Source organism: Bos indicus x Bos taurus, chromosome 9 (genome assembly GCF_003369695.1).
Source record: "Bos indicus x Bos taurus breed Angus x Brahman F1 hybrid chromosome 9, Bos_hybrid_MaternalHap_v2.0, whole genome shotgun sequence".
Lineage (NCBI taxonomy): Eukaryota > Metazoa > Chordata > Mammalia > Artiodactyla > Bovidae > Bos > Bos indicus x Bos taurus.
The window spans coordinates 98,794,098-98,819,881 of NC_040084.1; the positions used below are offsets into that span (position 1 = coordinate 98,794,098).

Genomic DNA, 25,784 nt, shown 5'->3' on the forward strand with positions numbered 1-25,784 from the left:
TTTCATGTGTTTGTTAGCCATCTGTATGTCTTCTTTGGAGAAATGTCTATTTAGATCTTTGGCCCATTTTTTGATTGGGTCATTTATTTTTCTGGAGTTGAGCTGTAGGAGTTGCTTGTATATTTTTGAGATTAGTTGTTTGTCGGTTGCTTCATTTGCTATTATTTTCTCCCATTCTGAAGGCTGTCTTTTCACCTTGCTAATAGTTTCCTTTGATGTGCAGAAGCTTTTAAGTTTAATTAGGTCCCATTTGTTTATTTTTGCTTTTATTTCCAATATTCTGGGAGGTGGGTCATAGAGGATCCTGCTGTGATGTATGTCAGAGAGTGTTTTGCCTATGTTCTCCTCTAGGAGTTTTATAGTTTCTGGTCTTACGTTGAGATCTTTAATCCATTTTGAGTTTATTTTTGTATATGGTGTTAGAAAGTGTTCTAGTTTCATTCTTTTACAAGTGGTTGACCAGATTTCCCAGCACCACTTGTTAAAGAGATTGTCTTTAATCCATTGTATATTCTTGCCTCCTTTGTCAAAGATAAGGTGTCCATATGTGCGTGGATTTACCTCTGGGCTTTCTATTTTGTTCCATTGATCTATATTTCTGTCTTTGTGCCAGTACCATACTGTCTTGATAACTGTGGCTTTGTAGTAGAGCCTGAAGTCAGGTAGGTTGATTCCTCCAGTTCCATTTTTCTTTCTCAAGATCGCTTTGGCTATTCGAGGTTTTTTGTATTTCCATACAAATTGTGAAATTATTTGTTCTAGCTCTGTGAAGAATACTGTTGGTAGCTTGATAGGGATTGCATTGAATCTATAAATTGCTTTGGGTAGTATACTCATTTTCACTATATTGATTCTTCCAATCCATGAACATGGTATATTTCTCCATCTATTAGTGTCCTCTTTGATTTCTTTCACCAGTGTTTTATAGTTTTCTATATATAGGTCTTTAGTTTCTTTAGGTAGATATATTCCTAAGTATTTTATTATTTGAGAAGGAACTCTTCGGATAAAAAGAAAAATACAGTAGAGCCAAGTCAGATACATCATTTCAAACCAAAAGAAATACACAGAGTTCCTGATTGCAAATGGAATGTAAGAATGTTTCCTAAGGCCTAGGCCAAATTCATCGACTGCAACAATGTTCTAATGATAAAGAAGAAACCTTAGAAGATATGTAAACAGGAAAGAAAGTTGTGTGTAAAAAATCACCCTGTGGCAAGTAGCAACATGTCTAGAGTTTTAAGAAGTTTCCATCCTCAAAACAGGATGGCAAGTTGTTATTGCATTATTAAGACAATAGATCTTAGTGAAATAGACAGGCCAAATAATTGATAAACAGGCCAGAAGAAGAACTTCCAAGAGGAGAATTTCTGATATGAAGGTACTGCTGGGATCAATGTGCTCAAAGTGAAGTCGCTCAGTCGTGTCCGACTCTTTGCGACCCCAGGGACTGTAGCCCACCAGGTTCCTCTGTCCATGGGATTTTTCAGGCAAGAATACTAGAGTGGGGTGCCATTGCCTTCTCCAGGGGATGTTCCCGACCCAGGGATCGAACCCAGGTCTCCCACATTGCAGGCAGACTCTGTACCATCCGTGCTAGGAGGAGTTAAAGACGTGGAGATCATCATTTTCTTCCTCAATCTCTCTCAGCCTTTCACTCAGGGTTGCTGTCTTTCAGATGCTCTCTTTTCTTTTCTTTCCCTATCCCTTCTCCCTTTGCTTTTCTTTCTTTTTTAAAACTTTCGAAATCATGTGCATCTTTGAAATCTGTCATTTGAATATGCAATGTAAAACAGGAGAGGAAAAAAACAAATGCAGCTATGAGGTACTTAGAAAAGATACTCTTAAAATACAGGGAATTCTTCTCATCGCTCTGCTGCAGCTTGATGGTGACTTAAATGGGAAGGAAATCCAAAAAAGAAGGGATACATGTATACGTATGGCGGATTCACTTTGCTGGCATATTCAGTAGAAACTACACAGCGTGCTGAAGCAACTGGGCTCCAATAAAAAATCTAAATAGAATAAAAATAAAAGCTTATCATCAACCCCCATATATGTATAATATATATTTATATATAATGCTACATGTTATATAAGTATAATATCACAGAAGGAAGAAAGTAAAAGGATAGAAAAAGGTATAGTAGATAAACTAGCAATAGCAAAATTATTATTTAATTAGACTAAGACAAACTGCATTAATAATGATAAAGAAGACAGAGACAAGAGGATAAAGGGAGATTATAATAATGCTGAACTTTGATACACAAAGCCCAAGAAGTAGTATCATGTCCTGCAGCCAGCCTGCTCGCGTTTGGATCCCAGTTCTATCGCTAACTAGCTGCAAACCTTAGGCAAGTTATTAAGCCTCTCTGTGCCTCAGTTTCCTCGTATTGAAAATTGAGATGCCAATCCCACCTACCTCGTACAGCTGTTGGTCCTCCCAGCCAGCTCAGTGGTAAAAAATTGACCCTCAGTGCAGGAGATGTGGGAGACAAGTTCGGTCCCTGGGTCAGGCAGATCCCCTGGAGGAGGAAATGGCTACTCTCTCCAGTATTCTTGCCTTGAGAATCCCATGGACGGAGGAGCCTGGAGGGCTACAGTCCAGGGGATCAAAAAGAGTCAGACGTGACTGAGAGACAGAGCATGTTATGAGGATTAAGTGAACTAATACACGTAAGTATTCACAGTAGTGTCTGGTACCATAAAATGACATTTTTATTGGTGCTATTGTTGATGTTGGAGTCGTTGCTCCAAATCATACCAAAAAAAAAAAAAAAAAATCAACAAAATTCCAAGGAAAAATGGGCATGTCAGTTATCTTAGTAGGGTATTTTTAACTCACTTCAATAAGATAAATACATTTTTTAAATGTTAGAGAAAGCTGTAACATAGATGCAATGAAATATTTATACAGGCTATTTTATGTTTAAAGACATCACACACCAAAATGTAAATAAAACAGTCCATATAACGAAACTACAAAATTGAAAGGAAAAAGTAAGTGAAAAGTAACATTCAGAGATCAAAAATTAAGATGACAGACATTAACCAGACATATTAAAATACAAAGTCTTAGCTCATACTAAAGTACAAAATGTAATGATTTGCTCCTTTATAAGAGATATGTAAAAAGCAACAATGGGGTTTAAAAAGACTTAGCAAAAAATTAAAAAAATATAGTACAGGTGACACATTATAAAATTAGGTTACAAGGTAAAACTGTAGACAACAACACTGTACTTTTTGGAGCTGAATGATGCATTGATTTTTTTTAATTGTGAAAAACAGCACTCTAAAATATTTTCAAATACACAAAAATCCTTGAGAAGTTTAGTATACAAATACAAACTTCATTAATTTTGACTATGAATAAAGCAAATTTTACAATCTTCCAAGCAATACCAAGTAAAATTTACATCTGTATATACCTCCATTTAGGATTTATTTTCCAAGCCCTACTTCCAAAAGGACATGAACATTCAAATCTTGAGTGCTTACTTCCTTGGTTAGCCGGGTAATTCACGAGCAGTCTGGAGACAGACCTCCCACTTGGGAAATTTGAGAACTTTTGATTCACCCAGACTCACGGTAAGCACTCAGAAGTGTGGAGGAGTTATTATCTGTTATTCACACCAGGGGCAGGCAGGATAGACACTCCAGAATTCTGGGCAAGAACTGGAGGCTCTGAAAACTTCCTAATGTAAAAGGGTTTCTCTGAGGTCCTGATGGAATCCTCACTTACTTACAGTGATAATTGGAAGCTGGGTGCTTTCATAAGGACTTGCAAACTGGGGAAATTTGCACCTCTTCGTGGGAACACTGCATCCTTTGCCTGTAGGTGTGTTATACCCACAATCCTAGTCTATTGGCGTCTGTCCATCCGTGATCTCACCACCCCGTCTGTCACCTGCGGTACTAAGTCGGGTCATGGATATGCCACGCAGTAGATCAAATCTACGCGTGAACAGCTCCCAGCGCACCATCTCTTTTCTCTCTTCTGGAACTTTTGTTCCCGTTCCTTTTGGTGCTTGATACAACTGCAAAGGTCTGGACAGGAGGTCATGTAGACATTATTGAGAGTGAAGTATATAGAGGTGGAAAAGAGATATATCTCTGCCCCCAGAAGAAACAGAGGGGAGATTTGGAATATTTTAATTTCCATGTGTCAGTGGTCTATTTAAGTTCAGCCCCATGTCTGTCTTGCCCATTTTTTCTCGAAGGCCCCAACATTCTTCTTGACATCCAGCTCCAGGAGACGTCCATGATATCATATTTTACCCCTCACTTTCATATTTTCCAGGTCCTGAAAAGACATATCTCATAAGATATATTAATGTGCAATTAGATTCTTGTTTTTAGAAATTCAGATGCTAATCTCTTTCTTCTCAGCTGTTTTTTCCCCCCATTTTAAATCTTTTCAGTATATATACCATGGACTTCTTGAACCCCTTTTCAGTATTGCCTTTGTGCCAAATGGTGAAAAAAAATTAACCTAGGACCCCCCCCCCCCCCCCGCAAAATACTAAAATGCTCCCAATGTAGATGATGATTTAAATCTGGTAAGATTTAAATAGCGATGATTTTAACCTCATTTCTAGATTACAGACAGGGCAGCATACTTCCAGTCATTAGATGAGCTGGTTAAGAAAACCTTCCTGAAGTTCTGACGACCTTACTTCTCCTAAGTTGGTGACAGCTTCTCAGCTGGCCCAGCCACGCTTTGCCTGACTTTTGTTTTCACATGACATTTTTTTTTTCTCTCTCTCTCTCCTTTCAGGTAGAAATTGAGAAGCTGGATTACCATCATTATCTGCCTCTGTTTTTTGATGGGCTCTGTGAAATGACATTTCCCTATGAGTTTTTCGCTCGGCAAGGAATCCACGACATGCTGGAACACGGGGGGAACAAGATTCTTCCTGTCATTCCACAGCTCATTATCCCGATAAAAAGTAAGTGAACAGGTGAAAAAAAGTATCACTCAGTTTATATGCTGCCACTTACTGACAACTCGCTAATTAAGCAATAAAACCCAACAGACTGAGGTTTATCCCCAGGTTTTGCAGGAATTTTTATAAACCGACTTTCAGGGCCAGAAACTCCAGATCTCCTAACGTGTCCCATCAGGGCTCCTCAAGTCCCAGTGGCCAGGCCCGGCCCCCACAGGCCCCTCGGCTGCCGACCTGCCCGACTGCGGATACTCCAGCTTTTGGCAGTGCTGCTGAGTGAAAGCAGGGGTCGGTGCCCCTGAGCAGCTCAGGGGCAGAGGAAAGCCCACCCCTGCCCAGCCAGGGCTGCCCCAGGCATTTCACCCACTGGATCTGGGCCTGGCCGCCCCATGGCACATGGAATGAGCAAGTCCATGCTTCCCCACCCCTAGTTCCACTCACTCGCGGCTCCAGGATGGACCGCTGCCCAGGTTGATGGGCAGGACGCCTGCCTGGTCTCCTGGATACAGGGCACCCCTCACCCCCTCACTGTCTCAGGCGTAAGTCTTGCCGTGTGGTTTGACAGAAACAAGAACAAGATAGTTCAGGACAGGGTCGTTTATTTCCCACAGTCTGGATTACTTAATCTGACCCATGGCCACTGTTTTATTGATTTCACTAAAGTGGCATTAGAATTCCCTATTTGGGGGCAGTGCTTCCATCACTGCTTAAATCAAGTCAGCTTAAAAACTTGCTCTCGTGTCTTTCTCTAAGAGATCCGTGACTGACCACTCCCAATTTCCACCAAGACATAGAAAGTGAAGCCAAACAAGAGGGCAGTGCGGCCTGCTGTGGACGCAGTGCGGACGGAAAAACCACTCTCCAAAAGAAAGCGTTAGTCACTCTGTTGCATCTGACTCTTTGCAGCCCCATGGACTGTAACCCGCCAGGCTCCTCTGTCCATGGGATTCTTCAGGCAAGAATACTGGAGTGGGTTGCCGTTCCCTTCTCCAGGGGATCTTCCCAGTCCAGGGATTGAATCCAGTCTCCCACATCGCAGGCAGATTCTTTACTGTCTGAGCCAACTTTATTAAAAACCAATTTTCGTTTCCACCCATGCATCAGCTGAGTGAAGGGGCTGATCTTTAAAGGCCTTCTGGAAGGATATATAATCCTGAGTTATATTGAAACCTTTTCCAGAAGTGATTTATTCTTTCCAACAAGTCATGATTTTTAAATATGTTAAATCCTAGTTGAAATGCTTCATCTTCTAAAAATGATGTACCAGTTTCATTGATAAACACAAAAGGCCCAGAACATTCTACCCAGGAACTATCTTGAAAGTACATTATCCTTTTCTCCTGCACCCATCAGAACGGCTGCAATTTACAAAATCTGTTCTTTTCTTGACAATAAACTGTTCATGTTGGGATCTCTGCCTCCTCAGCAGTCTCCTCCTCGTAGCCCTGATGAAAACGCTGAAGGGCAGAAAGAGAGTTTCTAAGTAATACTTTGATTATACCATTTACAAATAAAACATCCCAAAATAGCATATTGTAGGCCAAGGTGAAAGGATTTTCAATCTTGTTTGATCTAAGTGTTTTGAAAATACTTAAGTGAGTTAAGAGAGAAGCGGTGTGTTCTAAGTACATGGCCACACCCTAGAGGTCATTTACTGATGAGTGAAAACGTGAAGAACGCAGTAAACGCGACCTGTCAGGGAACAGTCACTTTCAGCGGTAGAGAATCCACCTGCCAACACACTCGAGACTCAGGTTCCATCCCTGGGTCGGGAAGATCCCCTCGAGGTGGAAATGGCAACTTGTTCCAGTATTCTTGCCTGGAGAATCCAATGGACAGAGGTGCCCAGCGGGCTCACAGTCCATGGGGTTTCAAGCAGTTAGACACAAGTTAGCCACTAAACAACAGCACGTAACTATTAATATGCATGGATTTGATCATTCAAGGTTCCAGAAGCAATGAAAATCTATCTCAGGAGATATCCTTGTTTGCCATCCTGGGCTTCTGCTATTACACACTGACCCTGAAATCTCACTCAGCTTGCTTCTTCTCAATTTGTCTGCTTCACTGAAAGGCAGACTTCTCTCAGCAAAGAACAGTGACTAACTATGCAAGGTCACGCACGGTTCCAGCACAGTGTGAAAAGCATTACGTACGTAAGCTATATGTTTCAGGTTGAACTCTGGAAGGAAGCTCGTTGAACCAGAGGAAGGCTGATGCACCTAACTGGCGTAACTTATCACGGCCGTATGTACCTTATTTTCAGACCACACTACTAGGAAGATTTTGACTCATTCCAGGGGCAAAAGTTAACCTTACCACCACCATCAGCTAGAAGTTCTTTAACAGCTTTTCTTGAATTCTAATTCTGAGATAATGAATATTTCTGAAGGCAAAGCAAAATATATAAACTCCCTGTGAAGCTGTAAATGGGATTACCTGCCTATGTATTTCTAGAAACTGGGGTTTATTTCAACTAAATAAAAGGTTGATAATACTGTAAAGAGAAATGGACACATTCGGTGTCTCTACGATTTCTAAAATAGAAAGGGATAAGAAGATATTTCACTGTCTTCTTTTCTCCTTGGCTCAAGACCCCATGTGGGTCAAGTAATAACGGGAACAGTGGACATTCCCTTAATACCTTGCTCCCTTTATGATGCTTTATGGCATCACTATGGGTGTTCCCCTTCCCCTTCCCATTGTCTCTTTTCTACCTTCTTGAGTTATTCTGGGTCAAAAAGTACAAAAAAAATCCCCAGTATAGACTATTCGGTGTTGGCAATGGAGCATTGATTGCTGAAAGCAACATCAAAACGTCATAGGCAAGGATAAAGTGGGAGGGACTCTCTGAGCAATCCAGACTGTGCACTGTAGACTTCCGTACACTCCACCCAGTGAAGAGAACATAAATCCATCCGAATCCAGCAGAGCAATCCCAGGAAGAAGTCACTGGAAACTTTGCCTTGCGAATGCGGAAGGGGATTCCCCTAGCAGCGGGGGACCAGGAAGCTCCAAGACCAACCTGCAGACTCGGGGTTGAGAACGAACTCTCTTCAACCAAAGCAAGAACAGTAACAATAACCCAGCCGCACGGGGGCCATTCAAAACAAGTTGCTATACACGGGGAAGAAAACATGAATTATCACAGGAAAAAAAACAATACCTCAACAGCATTTTGTCTAGGATCCAGAAGAAACTCGTACAAATATGTTTGACATCCTCAGGATTCAGGAAGATAAGGGAGAAATTCACAAGAGGAGGCCAGACTTACATGAAAATAAGCCAATGCTGAGTGAGAAAAGGAAAACTGAAAACGTTACAGCGGAATCAGCATTCCCCACAGGGGCACGGAAAATCATCACCGCGCAACATGCAGTGGTACGCGCAGACCACCGCCTTGAGAACCACCCTTAGCAAAGACGAGGGTGACGAGCAACGCGAGGGAAGAGTGTAAAGTGGAGAACAGCGGACCCCAGCAGGAGCTCAGAGTTACAGGGCGTCCCCAGGGGCTCGCCAAAACAACAGGAAAAGGGATGGTAGTGACGGGGGATGGAAAGACGCTTTCAGAGATAAAAAGTGGCCCGTGTTTTGCAGGTAGGAAAGGTTCATTACAAAGAAAAACATCCGGAGAGGGGGGAAATGGTACACACAAATATCAATAGCACGGGCTAAGCGATTTTTGTAAGAGTACATTCCAGAGAGCAATGAGAAGTGGAGGAGAAATAACTTATGTGCATTTACTCATCTGAGTAAAAAGGCATGATGTAATAAACTGAATGAAAACTGGTTTAAAAAAAAAGAAGGAGAAGAAGAAGAAGAAGACTGAGGGACTCCATGAACATAATGCCCACCTGTCCTTCATACAGAAGGTAACCGTGGATGTGCTGTAACTCTGAGAGTAAAGCCAAGTTAAGAATCCAGAAATGAGGATGTCACAGTTTGGAAAGCAGGTTGCATTAAGAGGCACTAAATGTAGAGTTAGGTTTAAATAGTTGATGGAAAAGAGTTTCAAAACTGCATGAAATGTCAAATAATTATTTTGTATCTAATGTGGCAACAACAACAACAAAATCCAGAGAATCTGGGTATAAACCTTCAGAGTCAATGGAGAAGATAAAAGTATTTAAAGAGCCTGTTTTAAAAGAAGGAAATTGAGTAGGTGGCAAGGAAGTGCTAAGAGCCAAAAGCTCAAAATAAGGTTAAAATGTGAAAGCAAATACATCAGCCATGAAAATTAAATTTCAAATTGGTTTGTGAAAAACAAAATCTGAATATAAGCTCTCTTTACATATGAAAGCAAATAACACTTAAATATTTAAATTAAAAGCTATGTTGGGGGAAAAAGAAGGCAGGAGTAGTTATTTTAATTTTTTTTAGAAAAGTAGAATTTAATGAAAAGTTTCATCTGTGTAAAGAGGATGAATTTACATTGATAAAAATATTCACAATAAAGATGCTGTTGTCATGACCCTCTGGGCTGTGTAATGACATCGTGTTCTGGAAGAACAGTCAGCTGCTAGACTGATATTTTGTGCTTCCGGAAAAAGAGCAAACCTCTTGATTGAGAAACAGTAAGAGTCCATCCTCCATGGCCTGACCTTGGGCCCTAAAATCTATGTACAATCTCTACCAAACCAAGGGGACTGCCTATCTTCTAAAGCACCACTTCCTGGCTTTACTGCTCATATGAATTGTTTTCAGTCCCCAGGATAATGAAGGTTCCATAATCAGTAGATGTGAAGCGGACCTGAGATACTACATTTCTAACAAGCCCCCAGTTGAGGCTGTTGCTGTGGGGTCAAGGCAAGGCTGTGGGGTCAGGGTTATGCTGGAACTCCTCAGACCCTGCTGCAAGACTCTGGGCTTGAGAGCAAGTCGGGGAATGAGCTGATAGAAGACAGGTGCATAATCACTTTCTTATATGTAATAAATCTGGAAAACTGCTTCATTCATGATGTGACTAATTAAATAAACATAAAATTTGATTTTTAGACCCTAAAAGTATCTATCAATAGATTAAAATAGGTGGTATATCAGATGAAGTGCTGTGCTGTGCTTAGTCGCTCAGTCATGTCCGACTCTTTGCGACCCCATGGACGGTAGCCTGCCAGGCTCCTCTGTCCATGGGATTCTCCAGGCAAGAATACTTCAGTGGGTTGCCATGCCCTCCTCCAGGCGATATTCCCAGCCCAAGGATTGAACCCAGGTCTCCTGCATTGCAGGCAGATTCTTTACCATCTGAGCCACCAGGGAAGCCCATCAGATGAAGTACTAAGGAAAAAAAAAAAGAAACACTTGTCAATAAGGTAACAACTGTTTAAAAAAAGCCAAAGGACCATGCAAAAAATAAATAAATAAATAAAATAAGATGACAAAAGGAAAATCAAATAATCCATGATGATCACAAATACACAAGAGAAATAATCACTTATCACAAGAAAAGAGCTTTGGTTTGAAAACTTGGAGAGAGAGTTCCCACTGTCTGATTGTTCCAACAATATGGTTCTTGTGGGGGCTATCACACATGGAATAATGGTAAGACTTTGCCTTTCTTACCCAAACTTGCCTTCTTTCTTCCTCTAGCCTTTCAATATCGTTTTATACAAGTTTTGTATAAATCAGTAATCAATTGTTTTAGTCTTGTGATAGCATAGTTGCTTTTGAACTGTGGTTCTGGAGAATACTCTTGAGAGCGCTTTGGGACTGCAAGGAGGTCAAACGAGTCAATCCCAAAGGAAATCAACCCTGAATATTTGTTGGAAGGACTGAGGCTGAAGCTGAAGCTTCAAAATTTTGGCCACCTGATGCTAAGAGCCGACTCACTGGAAAAGATACTGATGTTGGGAAAGATTGAAGGCAGGAGGAGAAGGAGGTGGCAGAGGATGAAATGGTTAGATAGCATGACTGACTCAACGGAGATGAATTGGAGCAAACTCTGGGAGACGGTGAAGGACAGGGGAGCCTGGCATGCTCCAGTCATCGGGTCACAAAGAGTTGGACACGACCGAGTGACTGAACAGCAAACAACCGTCCACTGCAAATTGCACAATTACTATGACTCCATTTTCTCTTTCGGCAGCTTATTTTCCTTAGCATTGATCATTGCCTCTCATTTTGTTTGCTTGTTTTGCGTATACCCAGGGATCAAACCCTAGTCACTTGCATCTCCTGCACTGGACTGTGTATTCTTCACCTGTGTACCACCTGAGAAGCCCATATACTTGATATATATATATATTTTTTTTCCCAAATACCTCAGGATCTAGAAAATGAACGTTCTCTTCCCTGTGTTCAGAGCATCAGACAACTCATCGATTCCCTTTCTGTCCCAGGAGTTACCTCCTGTCCCCCTCGCGCCCTCCCACTTTCTGCCTCTTCTCCTTATTCCTCTTTCCTGTTTGACCTCTTTTTTCCTTAGCTCTTTGCCCTATTTTCTTCCTCGTGTTTTAAAGTGCACATCTTCCAGAAGTTTCCTGTGAGTACGTGAAATGTGTATATTTTCAGCCCTTGCTTATCGGAAAAGTCTACCATCACACTTACTAGTTTGGCCACACTGAAATCATTTTCATCCAGAATTTTGAGGCCATGTCTCTGCTGCCTCCTGGGTCCTCACACTGCTTTGAAAGTCTTGATTGCCACCTGTTTCCAGCCACTTGTCTGTGGCTCGTTCCGCACAGTCTCCGAGAGCTTCCTGGCTGTCCTCTTCATCTCTGGTAATGCGAAACTTCACGCTGATAGGCTTTGATGTGGCTGTGTTTTCATTCATTGTCCTGGGAAATTTCGGTTTAGAGACATATGTCTTCCAGCCCTAGAAGCTTTTCATGTATTATTCCTTTAATGACGCTCTGCCTCTACGCTCTCTTACTTCTCTGCTGTAATTCTTGCTACAATGCATTACACCCTGTGGGCTGATTCTCTCATTTTGTTAGCCTTTTGCTCACATTTTCCAACTCTGTCTTAGTTCTACTTCCCGGGGAATTTCCTTGACTGTATCTCCCAGAACTATGATTGAATAATGTGTTAATTATCTAATTTTACCTTATTCTCATTTTTTTTAAATAGTATTTTGTTCCCTTCTTTTATCAGTACATTATGCCCACTCTTTTATTTCTCCATGAATATTTACTACAGATTTGTAGGATTTGGGTGTCTGTGTATTTTTTTTCCTTCCTAACTCATTATATCCTTTTCCCCCTCATTCAGTTACCAATTATCTTCCTTTTTGCTAGCTTTTATGACTTTCCCACTCCTGGATATAGATCAACAGGATGGTGTACTAGTTGTGACTAGCTTCTGTGTAATCAGACTGCCCAGCTTATAAACCTGCCACATATTGCCACATGAGCTGAGGCGAGTTGCTTTCCTCCATGTAACACTGTTGCCTCATCTATAAAATGGGGATAACGGTATTCATTTATATTTTCTCTCTAATTTACTGTCAGCCAGTGGTTTCTGTATTTTATGTTTTATGTTATTTTTTAAAGTCTCACCTTATTTCTATTTAACTTCCCAACGCAGTGGATCTTCCAAACCCAGGGATTGAACTCAGGTCTGCCATATTGCAGGCTGGATTCTTTACCAGCTGAGCCACCAGGGAAGCCCTATTTAAGTTTAGGTTTATACATTTTAAATTTTGTATTGAATTATAGCTGATTCACAATTTTATCTTGGTTTCAGATATAAGCATAGTGATTCAATATTTTTACAGGTTATACTCCTCTTCAAGTTGTTACAAAATAGTAGCTTTATTCCCTATGCTGTACAGCATATCCTTGTAGCTTATTTATTTTATACATGTACTCTGTCTCTCTGAATACAACACACCTGTCTTACCCCTCCGCCTCCCTTCTCCCCACTATTAACCACTGGTTTGTTCTCTTTATCTGTGAGTTTGTTTCCACTCTGTTATGTTCACACTTCTGTTTTATTTTTAGATTCCATGGACAACTGATAACATACAGTACATGTCTATCTCTGACCTGTTTATTTAAGCATAATATCCTCTAGGTCCATTCATGTTTTGGCAAATGTCAGAACTGTATTAGTTTTATGGCTGAATAATATTCGATCATGTATGTATACACCACATCTTCAATGCACTTGGTTTTTCTGGATAGGATTCAAACCATATTATTCAGTCTAGCTACTATAAACCTCACTTCACAGGTGACAAAACTGAGGCATGTGAAATTGAAGAAAAATGTCCATGTCATACAGTTGCAAAATGGTAGACCTGAGGAGTTGAATCCCATCTGGATCTCCTGAGCGTCTTCTCTTCTTCACAAAGCTCAGTGCCGCATCCACCACAACTGACATTTTTTGGACACGTAGAGAATAGTTATAAAAACTAGCCATATCCTATGCTATAAAACAAATCTCAAGAAATAGCAAAGCATGGAAAGCATATGAAGGATGTTATATAACCAAAATGCAATTTATGGTAGAGATCCTTTTTTTTAAAGCAATGACTAAAACATTCCCATATATTTTGAAATTGACATGTACTTTTACATACCCAGTGAGTCAGATAAGAAATTCTAATGAAATTATTAAGTATTCTAACTGCATAATGATGAAAATATCACATAAATTACATATTAAAAACATACAAAATTATTACATTAAAATATTACAAAAAATATATTAAAATATTTAACACATATGAGATAGTAAAATAGGATTAGAAAGAAATATGTAGCTTTAAACATGTTATAAAAAAAGAAAAACAAGGAAAATAGTAAATTAAGTATCCCTCTCAATAAATGACAGGGAGAACAGTAAAAGAAATTCAAAGGAAGAATAAATTATTAGTATAAAAGCACAGTAAAATAAAAATAAGATACAGTCATGTAAGTGAGAGCATTAAAACTAAACATTGATTGGTTTCTTGACATGATTTATACAATTGATAAACACTTGTAAAAGTTAATAAATAAAAAAGTGAAAAAAAAAGGCAAAAATAGCCAATGTCAGAAATGAAAAAGGGAATGTTATTTAGGTCCTACAGACATTGATAGGATATCTTGATAGTAGATTATAAACAACTTTATCCCTAAAACTTTGAAATTTCAATTAAATGGTTAAGTTTTTGGAATATGTAACTTACCAAAACTGACACTAGAAAAATAAAAAATAAGTTAAAGTACATAGGGTAGTATATCAAGTGAAGAAATTAAATTTGTAATTAAAATTCCTCATACAAAGATAATAAAAGGCTTGGTTAGTTGTGCCAAAGACTTAATGAAAAAATAGTTTAAATCTTCCTCAAATTTTCCCAGATGATGAAAATAGAGAATTTAGATTCTGTATCCTTTTATGATGCAACATAACTTTCTACCAACAAGGACATTACAAGAAATTACAAGAAGGAATCTTCCATGACAATCTCATTCATAAATATTAATGAAAATTTTCTCAACAAAATTACTAGCAAACTGAATCGATTGATATATAAAAATGATTAGTATCTCATGGCAAACTTGGTTTTATTTCAGAAAGATAAGATTGGCTTGACATTGGTAGAATCAGTTAATGGCATTTATATTTGTGTATTAAAGGGTAAAAATCAAGCATCTCAAATGATGGTAAAAAGCACTTGATAAAATTCAACACCCATTTCTATTTTTAAAACAAACTAAGAATAGAAGGCGATCCAACCAGTCCATCCTAAAGGAGACCAGTCCTGGGTGTTCATTGGAAGGACTGACGCTGAGGCTGAAACTCCAATTCTTTGGCCACCTCATGCGAAGAGTTGACTCATTGGAAAAGACTCTGATGCTGGGAGGGATTGGGGGCAGGAGGAGAAGGGGACGACAGAGGATGAGATGGCTGGATGGCATCACCGACTCGATGGACGTGAGTCTGGGTGAACTCCGGGAGTTGGTGATGGACAGGAAGGCCTGGCATGCTGCGATTCATGGGGTCGCAAAGAGTCAGACACGACTGAGCGACTGAACTGAACTGAAGAACAGAAGGGAATTCTCTTAATATGATAGAGGGAATCTTTAATTTTTTTTCAATCAGAGCAGGCTAGGTTATGTGGAAATAACAACCAGTCTCCAAAATCAAAAGCTTAGAACAGTAAGTGACTTAAAGTTCTGTTTCTCACATCTGCGGCCCGCCTACTGCAGGCTGGTGGTGATGGAGGTGTTCTCTTCACTACAGTTGCTTAGAGGCCAGAATGTTGTAATTCTACCATGGACATTGTGACTAGTAAATTACGGAGACTCTGGACTCTGTTTCCTTTAAAGAGTGTCAGTTCTAATTCTAACGGACAGTTAACCTGCTAAACACAGACTCTAAACTTCGTCTCCCCTGTGGTGAACAGCCGGCTAAGTTCTCTCGTCTTCAGTTCTTTTATCTTCCAACTTCTGCTCAGTTTCCATGCCTACTGGGATCTCTCTCAGGTGTGTTATCCTTAGAGATCAGCTCAGGCAGAATTTCCATGCAGATTTTTTTGTTTACTTCATCTGTAGGTCTCTATCTTCCAGAATTCCCTCCCCTAATTTTTTTTTTTCATGCTCTGCCAGCCCAAAATTCTGTTTTCTGAAACCTCAATTAAGTGTACCTTCTGTTTCCTTCTGCCTCAGGACACACACCTTAGTTTTTAGAGAGAAAAAACCTTTCAGCTCACCAGTCTTACCTGGCACACTTTCGTCTTGCAGGGACGGACTCCCATCCGGCTTCTGCCTACTTGCCATTCTTTGGCATGACAGTCAAGGGTTCCTGTTAGGTATCTGGCTGTGTATTATGGTCTTGACTTAGTTTCTTTCTGTTTCCCTTCATGCACCCCATTCTCTAGCCAAACTGATTGTGCTATAGAACTTGTCTTGTGCTTTTCTAATTGTGTGTCTTTGCTCACTTTGGAAGACCGCCCATTCTCACACACTAACAAATGCCTAAAGTGTGAGTGTTAGTCACTCGGTTGTGTCCAAGTCTTTGCGATCCCATGGACTGTAGCCTCCAGGCAAGAATACTGAGGTGGGTAACCATTCCCTTCTCCAGGAGATCCTCCCGGTCTGACCCAGGAGAACCTGGGTCTTCTGCATTGCAGGTGGATTCTTTATTTGAGACACCAGCGAAGCCCTAAAGCAACCTTCAAAACCCACTTCCAATAGGAATTGTCTTGAGACCTTCTTTTGATTCTTCTCTCTCTCCCTACCCCCAACTCTAGTCTTCTCCACACCCTCCCCTCCTGTTCCTACAGAGCTTTGTATCTTTCTCTCTGTGTCATTTAGGGTATAACATTAGAAAGTAATATATACCCACTCAGATGGTAAAAACCTGCTTGCCAATGCAGGAGACATAGGAGACATGGGTTCGATCCCTGATTTGGGAAGATCCCCTGGAGAAGGAAATGGCAACCCACTGCAGAATTCTTGCCTGGAGAATTCCATGGACAGATGAGCCTGGAAGGCTCCAGTTCATGGGGTGGCAAGGAGTCGGACACAACTGACCAACTAACACTTTGACTTTCACGTCGTCAAATGCACTGTCTAGTACACAGTAGATGCATCAAAATATCAATATTTTCAAAATTAATCAGGTACATACCTGCTGTTCATACTGAAATTTGTATAGGTGTCATAGTCAAAAACATGAAGTGACCATTTAGGCTTGCCATTGTCCTGCATATTATATAAAAACCACCTCATAAGAATCCTTAATATGAAACAACAAGTGAAGCGTATAATGATACAGTGCTTTCCACTTCTTAGAGGAATTATTTAAGTAGTGAGGGTAGTTGTTTATTTATCCACATTGTTTTATGTGATGCCTTCCATTTGTGAGCACTAACATACATTTGCGAGATGGTGCGCTAGGAGGCAAGGTGACCTGGCTGCTAAAGAATTACAGAAATATCAGCGATCTACAAACAGACAGGACACTAAACAGTGGCCTCATTAGGAGAGCTCTAATGAGTTGAGGTCACCCAGCTATAAAGGACAAACATGCCCAGACACAGCTGAAGCAATTTAAACAATAACATTTTCAAAAGCAAAATTGGCCTTTTTAAAGAATGCTCATTGGGAAAAAATATACCAAGGAAAGATAAAATATGAGATCACAATACAAAAGTTATTTTGAGAATTCTATTTAATCAGAAAGCAAGTCCAATGGAAATGCACTATTTTTATGATCTAATAATTTTACTTATATCTCTTGAAATTTTATGGGTGAATTATTTTTAAAATGATAAAATGTAATTTTTTAATTTAAGAAGAAAATACTTTGTTCTAAATAATTTGTTCTAAAAAAATGAAAAAAGGGTGTATTACATACGATTGTTTTGGTTACAAGACACAAAAAAGAAAATGAATTCAAATTATCATAAAGAATCAGGTTTGCTTAATAAATTCACAAAGCTGAACTATCCTTTGGCCACCTGATGCAAAGAACTGACTCATTTGAAAAGACCCTGATGCTGGGAAAGATTGAGGGCAGGAGGAGAAGGGGACGGCAGAGGATGAGATGGTTGGATGGCATCACCGACTCAATGGACATGAGTTTGGGCACACTCCGGGAGCTGGTGGACAGGGAGGCCTGGCGTGCTGCAGTCCATGGGGTTGCAGAGTCAGACACGACTGAGCGACTGAACTGACTGGACAATCCTGGGTCTCACCTCAGGGCTGGTTTAATGTGGTGGCTTGCCAGGGTCACTCTTGCTCTTTTTCATCCATGGTCATCTTAAAGCTGGCTCATTTTTGGCCTCAGGATGCTCTGAGTAGATCCTGAGACTACACACTTACTTATTTATACCAGTGGGAAAGAACAAGTGTCACTGTCCCTTAATTTCCAGAAAGAATAAAAGTCAAAGATGCACTGTGACTGCACCAGCTCAGGGCACATGCCCAGCTTAGAACTGTGGTCAAGGGGAGTGGACACACGGACTCGACTAACTGACTCAGTTACATGTGCCATGTAACCTATGCACAGTACAGCTTAGTGGAAGTGAAAAGGTTAGCTTCTCAGAAGACCATGAGTTCTATGGCAGAAACATCTCTTGCACCCCAAGTATCTGCTGCTGCTGCTGCTAAGTCGCTTCAGTCATGTCCGACTCTGTGCGACCCCATAGACGGCAGCCCACCAGGCTCCCTTGTCCCTGGGATTCTCCAGCACTGGAGTGGGTTGCCATTTCCTTCTCCAATGCATGAAAGTGAAAAGTGAAAGGGAAGTCGCTCAGTCGTGTCCGACTGAGCAAACTGATGCTCCCAAATGGGAATTCCTGGCTATTGAGGGCCGTGGAATCTGGAATCCCCCATTTTCTGAGGGAGCTTCAGTAGGTGGTACTAAAGACCATGTTCCTCTGTGGTCTCTGGAGATTGGCGTGGTGCTGGAGAATGTGGACCTGGCTTCTGGGTTCTAGTGCTGGCTCCACCGTTTTGTACAGACTGGTCCATCTGGTTCAGGAGATTAGTTTTCATCTCCAGGACAAGGGAACTGATGCAGCCCCCTAAATAGTTGTTGTGGTCACTAGTGGAAGTTGCATAGAAAGGCCCAGGTAACGTGATAAGCAGGCTCTTCCTGAGTGACGTGTCATGTTGAGCATGCGTCGTCATGGCCAGGTGGGGCTGTGAAGTCCAGCTACCTGGAGGATGGTACTCACTGCCCTTCCTCTCTGTCCGTTTCTCTCACACTTAGTCTGTCAGTTGGCTCACTGCCTTTAATTCTCCATTAAAGGGCATCATGATGTAAAACCCGGTGTCCCTCTGTGTGAAGTCCCACAACGTAAATAATGTGGGAGTGGATGCAAGGTGTTTGTAGTCTCAGGCAGAGGTTAGATATTCTCAGAAGCATTTAAATAGTTACCTGCTCACTTGCCAGAAGAAAAATTCCTTCCAGACCCATGAGGGCAAATAAAAACCAGGTCTATCCCTACATGAATAGAGAAGAAGACTCAGAATGACCCAAAATAAAAATGATGGGAATGGAGATTATAGCTGTCCATGCCAGAAGGTCACAATAGAATGAAGGAAAGAGCTAAAAATAGCCTCACTTCATTTCAAACTGCATCTACTGCATGTGGCAGTCCCTTCCCATTCTCGAACACACACACACTGTCGCTCCTCCTGCGCAGGGGAGAGCAAGGACTCTGAAGTCAGACTCCCCGGTCAGCACTCTGATTCTGCCACATACATACCAGCTGTCAGACAAGTTCACCACTTGGAGGCTGAATTTATAAAACTGATTAGTTTAGTGATTGAGAAAGTACATTTTAAGCTCTTAGCAGAGGCTGTCGTATGTGATAAACATTAGGGTTGTCCTTATCATCACCATCAGCATCATTCTCTACTGGACTGTGGCGACAGATTTTGGGTACACAGGATAAAACCTCACATCGTTATCTTCATCTTTCCACAGGAGAGCTGAGCTTTAGCCAGGGAACCGCACTACTGCAGAGTGTTGCTTGTTTTTTATGTTTTTGTATTTTATTTTTTCAAAAAATGCCAGGAAACCCACCTGCATCAGGATGATTTGTTCACCAAGAACAAACACTTAAGCTCAGGTCCCAGCAGGTGTCTAGTCTGATTGCTCAAAGTCTGTGCTAGAGCCTGTGTTTGCTGAGCAGCTCTGAACATCTCTCCTGAGCAGGCTCCAAGTCTGGGGCTGTTATCCATCAGGATTTGGTGGGATGCTAAGAAGTGGAGTCTAACCACAATAAGCACAGGCTTTGGGCTCATGCAAACCAGACCCCAGCTGGCCATTAACTAGCTATGTGGTTTTGATAAATTAATTATTTCACCTTTCCCAGGGGTTTGGGAAAAAAGGCTTCCCAAGCATTTGGTAAGGATTCACAGATCATACAGGTTGGAGGTTTAGCACAGTGCCAAATCAAGTTGGTAATAATAGTAAAGTATTATTTTTACCTCCTTGGTGTTCCTCCATGGCATGTCTCTACAGACTTCCTAACTCTGGGTCATCAAAAAATTAATAGATTTGGATTTTGTAACTTTCATCCAAGTTACAATCAAAATGTTGGATGGAAATTGGACTTGATCAAGTATTCCAGTAGAGACAATGCAGGTTGATACTAAACCATCAGAGCATATTGCTTAAATTCAGTTATTCACAACATAAGGAAAAAAGAAAGTGCTTAATTCTTCGACCATTTCTGTATCTTGCCTTCAAGAGAATTCTTGCCAGATGCCCTGCAATATAGTCTTCTATAATCTCTTTTGTGAATGAACTTGTTAGAACACATGAGATAAGCTTGGCCTGACATTCCAGAGAGCTCACACTGGCTCCTAGTAACCACGCTGTATTCCTGGAAGCTCTCAGATCACTTGCTTAAATAGTAATAATTAGTCCTAGAATTGTACCAGATATTGATGTCAAGCTTAAAGTGAAGTCACTCAGTCGTGTCCGACTCTTTGCGACCCCATGGACTGTAGCCTACCAGGCTCCTCTATCCATCAGATTCTCCAGGCAAGAGTACTGGAGTACTGGCTGCCATTTCCTTCTCCAGGGGATCTTCCTAACCCAGGGATCAAACGTGGGTCTCTTGCATTGCAGACAGACACTTTACCGTCTGAGCCACCAGGGAAGCATTTCTTCTTTGAGGAGGACAAGGCAGCTCCTTTGTGGAAAGTAGTGTATTTCCTTATCTTCTGTTTTGTAGCACAGCTTGCAACTTTCTCGTTTTGTGAATAGCCCGAGTGCACTCTACCTGTCTTCACAGACTGCTACTTCTGTTATCTTAAAGCTAGTTCAGACTTAGACACCTTTTCTCAACCAAAGGAAGAAACATAACCCTAATTCTTAGCAGCAATGCCTGCTTGTCACAGCAGACTGTCACTTGGTTTTACTCTAAGAATGGTCCCAAGACCGGCCAACTCCTTCATCTGGTTGTCATTCCACCTGTCACCCATTCCTTCAAGCTGCACTGAGTCGGCAGTATGGGACAGGGGAGCAGGCCACTCCAAAGAAACAGATCCTCCTCTGCTTTTTAACAAAGGACAGTGCTGATAAGTTTATCTCAAATACTGTTAGAGACTTCAGACAAATACTGTGTGAGAGCAAACAGGCCCAGGCTTGCTTGCAGGAGGATTAGAGAACAGTCTTGAATGACATTGTTCTTCAGGTTCCTCTGGGTCTAGAAAGCTGTGAGTACTAAATAGGTCATGCTACTGACTGTAATGTGGAGACCACCTTGGTAACTGGTGGTCTCATTTATTTCAGCAAATTATATCAATTGTGTATCTATCTTTAAAACTAAGTGTTTAGTGGAAAGAAAGGCCAAACACTGTCACCAAATACTGAGTTGTATTCTATGGTCCTGAAAAGTGAAAAAAATCAAACTGTCACTCAGTCGTGTCTGACTTTAGGTGACCCCTCCAGGCTCCTCTGTCCATAGAATTCTCTAGGCAAGAATTACTGGAGTGGGTAGCCATTCCCTTCTCCAGGGGATCTTCTCAACCTAGGGATTGAACCTGGGTCTCTTACATTGCAGGTGGACTCTTTACCATCTGAGCCACCAGGAAAGAATATAATCTTATCTATCAAACAAGGGGAAAAGTTACCCATTTGTAATAACAAAGCTTTGATGGAAAATCTGAATTTTGCATAAAATAATCCTTTCTATATGAGATTAGAGGAAAAAAATGATGCTTTTCTTATAACACTTATTGGAAAACAATGACTTTCAGAAAAATGGTAATGCTTTTAATAGACTTACTCCATAAAATAGCTAAGCTAATTCTCTGATGCTTTAATTGAGAACTCAGGCCACATGATATTTGCTTGGATAGCAGATGAGTTCTGTTTTGGAAAGAGAGTAATTTCTTTAATTTTAAAACCTAAATTTGGTTTGAAAGCATATTTTGAATTCATTATATTCTGAAAATTAAAAATGGATATGTTTACTGCTCCTTGACTAGCAAAATTTATATTCGTTTCAGTTTAATTCAACTAATATGATATTGGTCCCAGCAATGTAATTATTAATTAAATATTTCAAAATTAGGAAAAATAATACATAAAATACTTTAGGATATCTATAATAGAAAAATCATAAAGACAGAAAGTAGATGAGAGCTTACCAGAGGCTCAAGGAGAAGTGAGTGGAGAGGGATTTTTTTTTTTTTTTTAAGAGGTATAGAGTTTCTGTTTCAGGTGATTAAAAATTTGGAAATAGTGGTGATAATTGTACAATATTGTGAAGATAACTAATGCCACTGAATTGTATACTTAAAAATAGTTAAATAACACTTTATATTATATATATATATATTCTACACAGTAAAATTAAAATACATTAAGATATCAAAATAAGAATGATTCAAACACTAGTAAACCTAACAAAGAGCTTCCCTTGTGGCTCAGCTGGTAAAGAATCCGCCTGCAATGCAGGAGACTCTGGTTCAATTCCTGGGTCGGGAAGATCCCCTGGAGAAGGGAAAGGCTACCTACTCCAGTATTCTGGCCTGGAGAATTCTATGGACTGTACAGTTCATGGGATCATAAAGAGTCAGACACGACTGAGCGACTTTCACTTTTACTTTCAAACCGAACAAAAGTACACGGAATCTACATGAAAAGTATTCTAAAGCTTTTCTGAGGAGATTAATGAAAGAAAAATAGGAACAGGTGAAGAAACACATGTTCCCGAATGGAAAGATGGCCATTTCTGGCTACGTGTTCTCTACATTTGTTGGAAATTTTTATCAAAGTGCCAAACATACTTTTTAACCATATCAAATTATTCTAAATTTCATCTCAAAATGTAGATGCCAACAAAAACCTACTGTATAGCATAGGGAACTCAACTCAACGTTATGTGCCAGCCTGGATCTGGAGGGGGTTTTGGAGGAGAATGGATACATGTACAAGTATGGCTAAGTCCCTTCATTCAGTTCACCTGAAGCTACCACAACATTGTTAATCGGCTATACCTCAATACAAAATATTTTTGGCATTAAAAAAAACCCACAATTTTTAAAAAAGAACAATCAAGAAAATATTGAGAAAGAACAAGGAGACAGGGCTAGAGTTCTGCTACATTAAAACATAAATTATGATCATGAAGAATAATATTTTAGGTAAGTATGCAAATTATGTTAATTTTAAAAAAAAAGTAGTGTAAAAAAGAGTATTTTTAAATGCAATAAAGTCCAGTGTCTACATATGCCCATAGACAAGATAGGTCTCTATTGTCTGTATCTGAGCTTATAAATCCCCATATTTTACTGTGTTTACATTCTATTTTCAAAATAAGACCATGGTGAAAATACACTTTATAACCTTTTTACTCAACTGTATCTTATAAACATTTTCTCATTTTTCAAATATTTTCTATTACAGATGACTTTACTCAACTGTATCTTATAAACAGTTTCCTATTTTTCAAATATTTTCTATTACAGATGACTTTAATAAGTTTATAATGTTCCATTTTACAGATATACTAGAATTTGCTTAGATCAGTATTTTGAAAACATTTAGTTTGCCTCTCATAATAATTAATAGTATCGATAACATGCTTTCCTATAACTCTTTCTGCACAGCTTCATCCTTCCTTCAATTAAATGCCCAGAAGTGAAAGTGCCGGGTCGAGTGCCCATGCATGTTGCTATAGCAAGTTTGTAATGGTTTACAATATGGTGTTAGGAGAGGCCTCTTTTCCCAGGCCTACTTCCACACTGAGTATTAAATTTCCAAAGCCTTTTTGTTAATATGATACTCAAAATTATAGAGAAGTGTTTCCGTTCATTTGATTATCAATGAAGTTGAAAGTTTTATAATAATAATTGTTCTCTTTTGTTTATTAATTTGTATATTATCTATTCATATTATTTGCCCATTTTTTAAATTAACAAGTTCAATCTTTTCTTGGTTTGTGATAGCTATTTGTATATCAAGGATAGTAACATTTATCCCATATGTCAAAAAGATTTTTTAGAATTTGTTGTCTGCTTTTGCATTTTGTGTGGTGTATCCAATTTTAAAAGAAATAGAAATATTTCTATCTGATCTGCAGTAGTGAATCATATCTAATAGTAGAAAATGTTCTCACCTTGCAAAAAAGTCATAGCAATAATGGGTTTTATGCTTGAGAAAATCATACATGTAACTTATAACCATCTAAGATGAATACGTTTTACCACTTTGACTTTAAATTATTTTTCCCTTATTCTTCAACAATTTCCATATATCTGGAAGCTCTGTCTTGTTGATTATACTTGAAAGCAGTAAACGGTACAATAGAAATCCAATTTTCTGAATATAAAGGTTCTCCTGGTTGATCTATAATGTCAGTCGATTTCTCATGCTAGACCCTTTTCAAAACCTTAAATCTCGAGTTCAAAGTCCTCGCTTACATCTTGACAATTGCTTTCAGACCCATCAACACAAAAATAAACACATTTCTTCTCTTTCAAGCTACAGAATCATAGTCTCTTTATATCTGTTAACATACTTTTTCAAAAGAAAAGACCTTTGTTTCCAAAGAAACCTTTTTTTTTAATTTAATTCTATTGGGACAGTAAGAACAAAAAGACTTCCAATTTAATGGTATTTCTTAATTTCATGAGAATGAGGAAGAGAAATAGAGGAACTGACATGGGAATGGACAATATTAAAAAAAAAGAAAATCTCTTGGGTGGAGTTAAGGGGCTTTATAGTGCATTCGCGTGGGTTCAGTTTCTCAGTCATTTCCGAATCTTTGTGACCCCGTGGACTGTAGCCCGCCAGGCTCCTCTGTCCATGGGATTCTCCAGGCAAAAACACTGGAGTGGGTTGCTGTGCCCTCCGCCAAGGGATCTTCCTGACCCACGGGTCAAACCCATGTCTGTGACGTCTCCTGCATTGGCAGGCAGATTCTTTACCACTGGAAGCTTCGTACCCTGGCTCTATTTCACAGCTCCTGCAGAAGTTTTAGAGCCATTACCTGGTCATTTAGGATGACTCACTGTTCCATTTTAGATGCCATTAAGAGTAACATTTCAGGCATTTTATTGTGAGTCATTATCAATTCATTGACAGTTATCACAATCATGTTAATTCAGTTGGGGTTGCAATGAGATAAAATATCTTTTCCTAATAGCTATTGTTACATATCCATGGTCAGAGAGATTACTAATTTATCCCCAAGTGATCAATTAGTTATATATATAGAGATAAACTTATATGTAATAAATGTAATTAAATATTTAGCTGAATGTGTCCATGAGTCCTTTTTAAGGAGCAGAGTGGGATAGAGGGATGAATAGAGAGAAAAGGCAGAAACCTGGGATTTTAGGCATCTGATTCGATTTGATTAGTAAGACAAGATGAGACCTAGGAATCTTGTAACTTGCGGGAAAGTACTACAGCCTCACTCCTTTTGTGTACAGCTACATATACTCACATACTTCTTCCCACCATCCCTTGATGATCCCAAGAAAAACATATACACAATGATAAAAACCATTTGGAAGACTATTTCTTTGCTATCTTGGGCTTTGTTCCCACATTGCTAACTAGAACTTTATCCCTATGGGCTGGAGTCGACCTTATGAAAGAAGTCCTTTATCCAAAAGGAGGGAATCTACATGCCTTTCCCTCTCCTTCACGGAAGTACATCTACTCATCCCTTAGGTCTTCACCTGTGTCCAGGAGCCTTCCCTACTGTCTAGACTGAGCTGAAAGCCCATTTTGATTTGCTGTTTCAATACCATATCCTTCTTATGAAATCTCAGTATACTTGCAGGATTTGTCCAGTATCTCCTTACTTACTGTATTACCAGCTCAAACGGGCTGAGTACTCTGCCTTGATCACTTCTGTATCTCTAATTCCAAAAATAATGACTGGTACATAATGCATTCTCAATAAATATTTCATGAGTGAGGATT

The 25,784-nt window shown here is 39.8% G+C and overlaps 1 protein-coding gene across 1 annotated transcript in view; it reads left to right on the forward strand.

The window, feature by feature from the left end:
• PACRG (parkin coregulated) overlaps nt 1-25,784 on the forward strand; it is a 531,079-nt gene that overhangs the window by 264,201 nt on the left and 241,094 nt on the right. Inside the window, exon 3 of the mRNA XM_027551999.1 lies at nt 4,784-4,955. Coding sequence (XP_027407800.1) covers nt 4,784-4,955 — 172 coding nt within the window. The remainder of the gene's footprint in view (nt 1-4,783; nt 4,956-25,784) is intronic.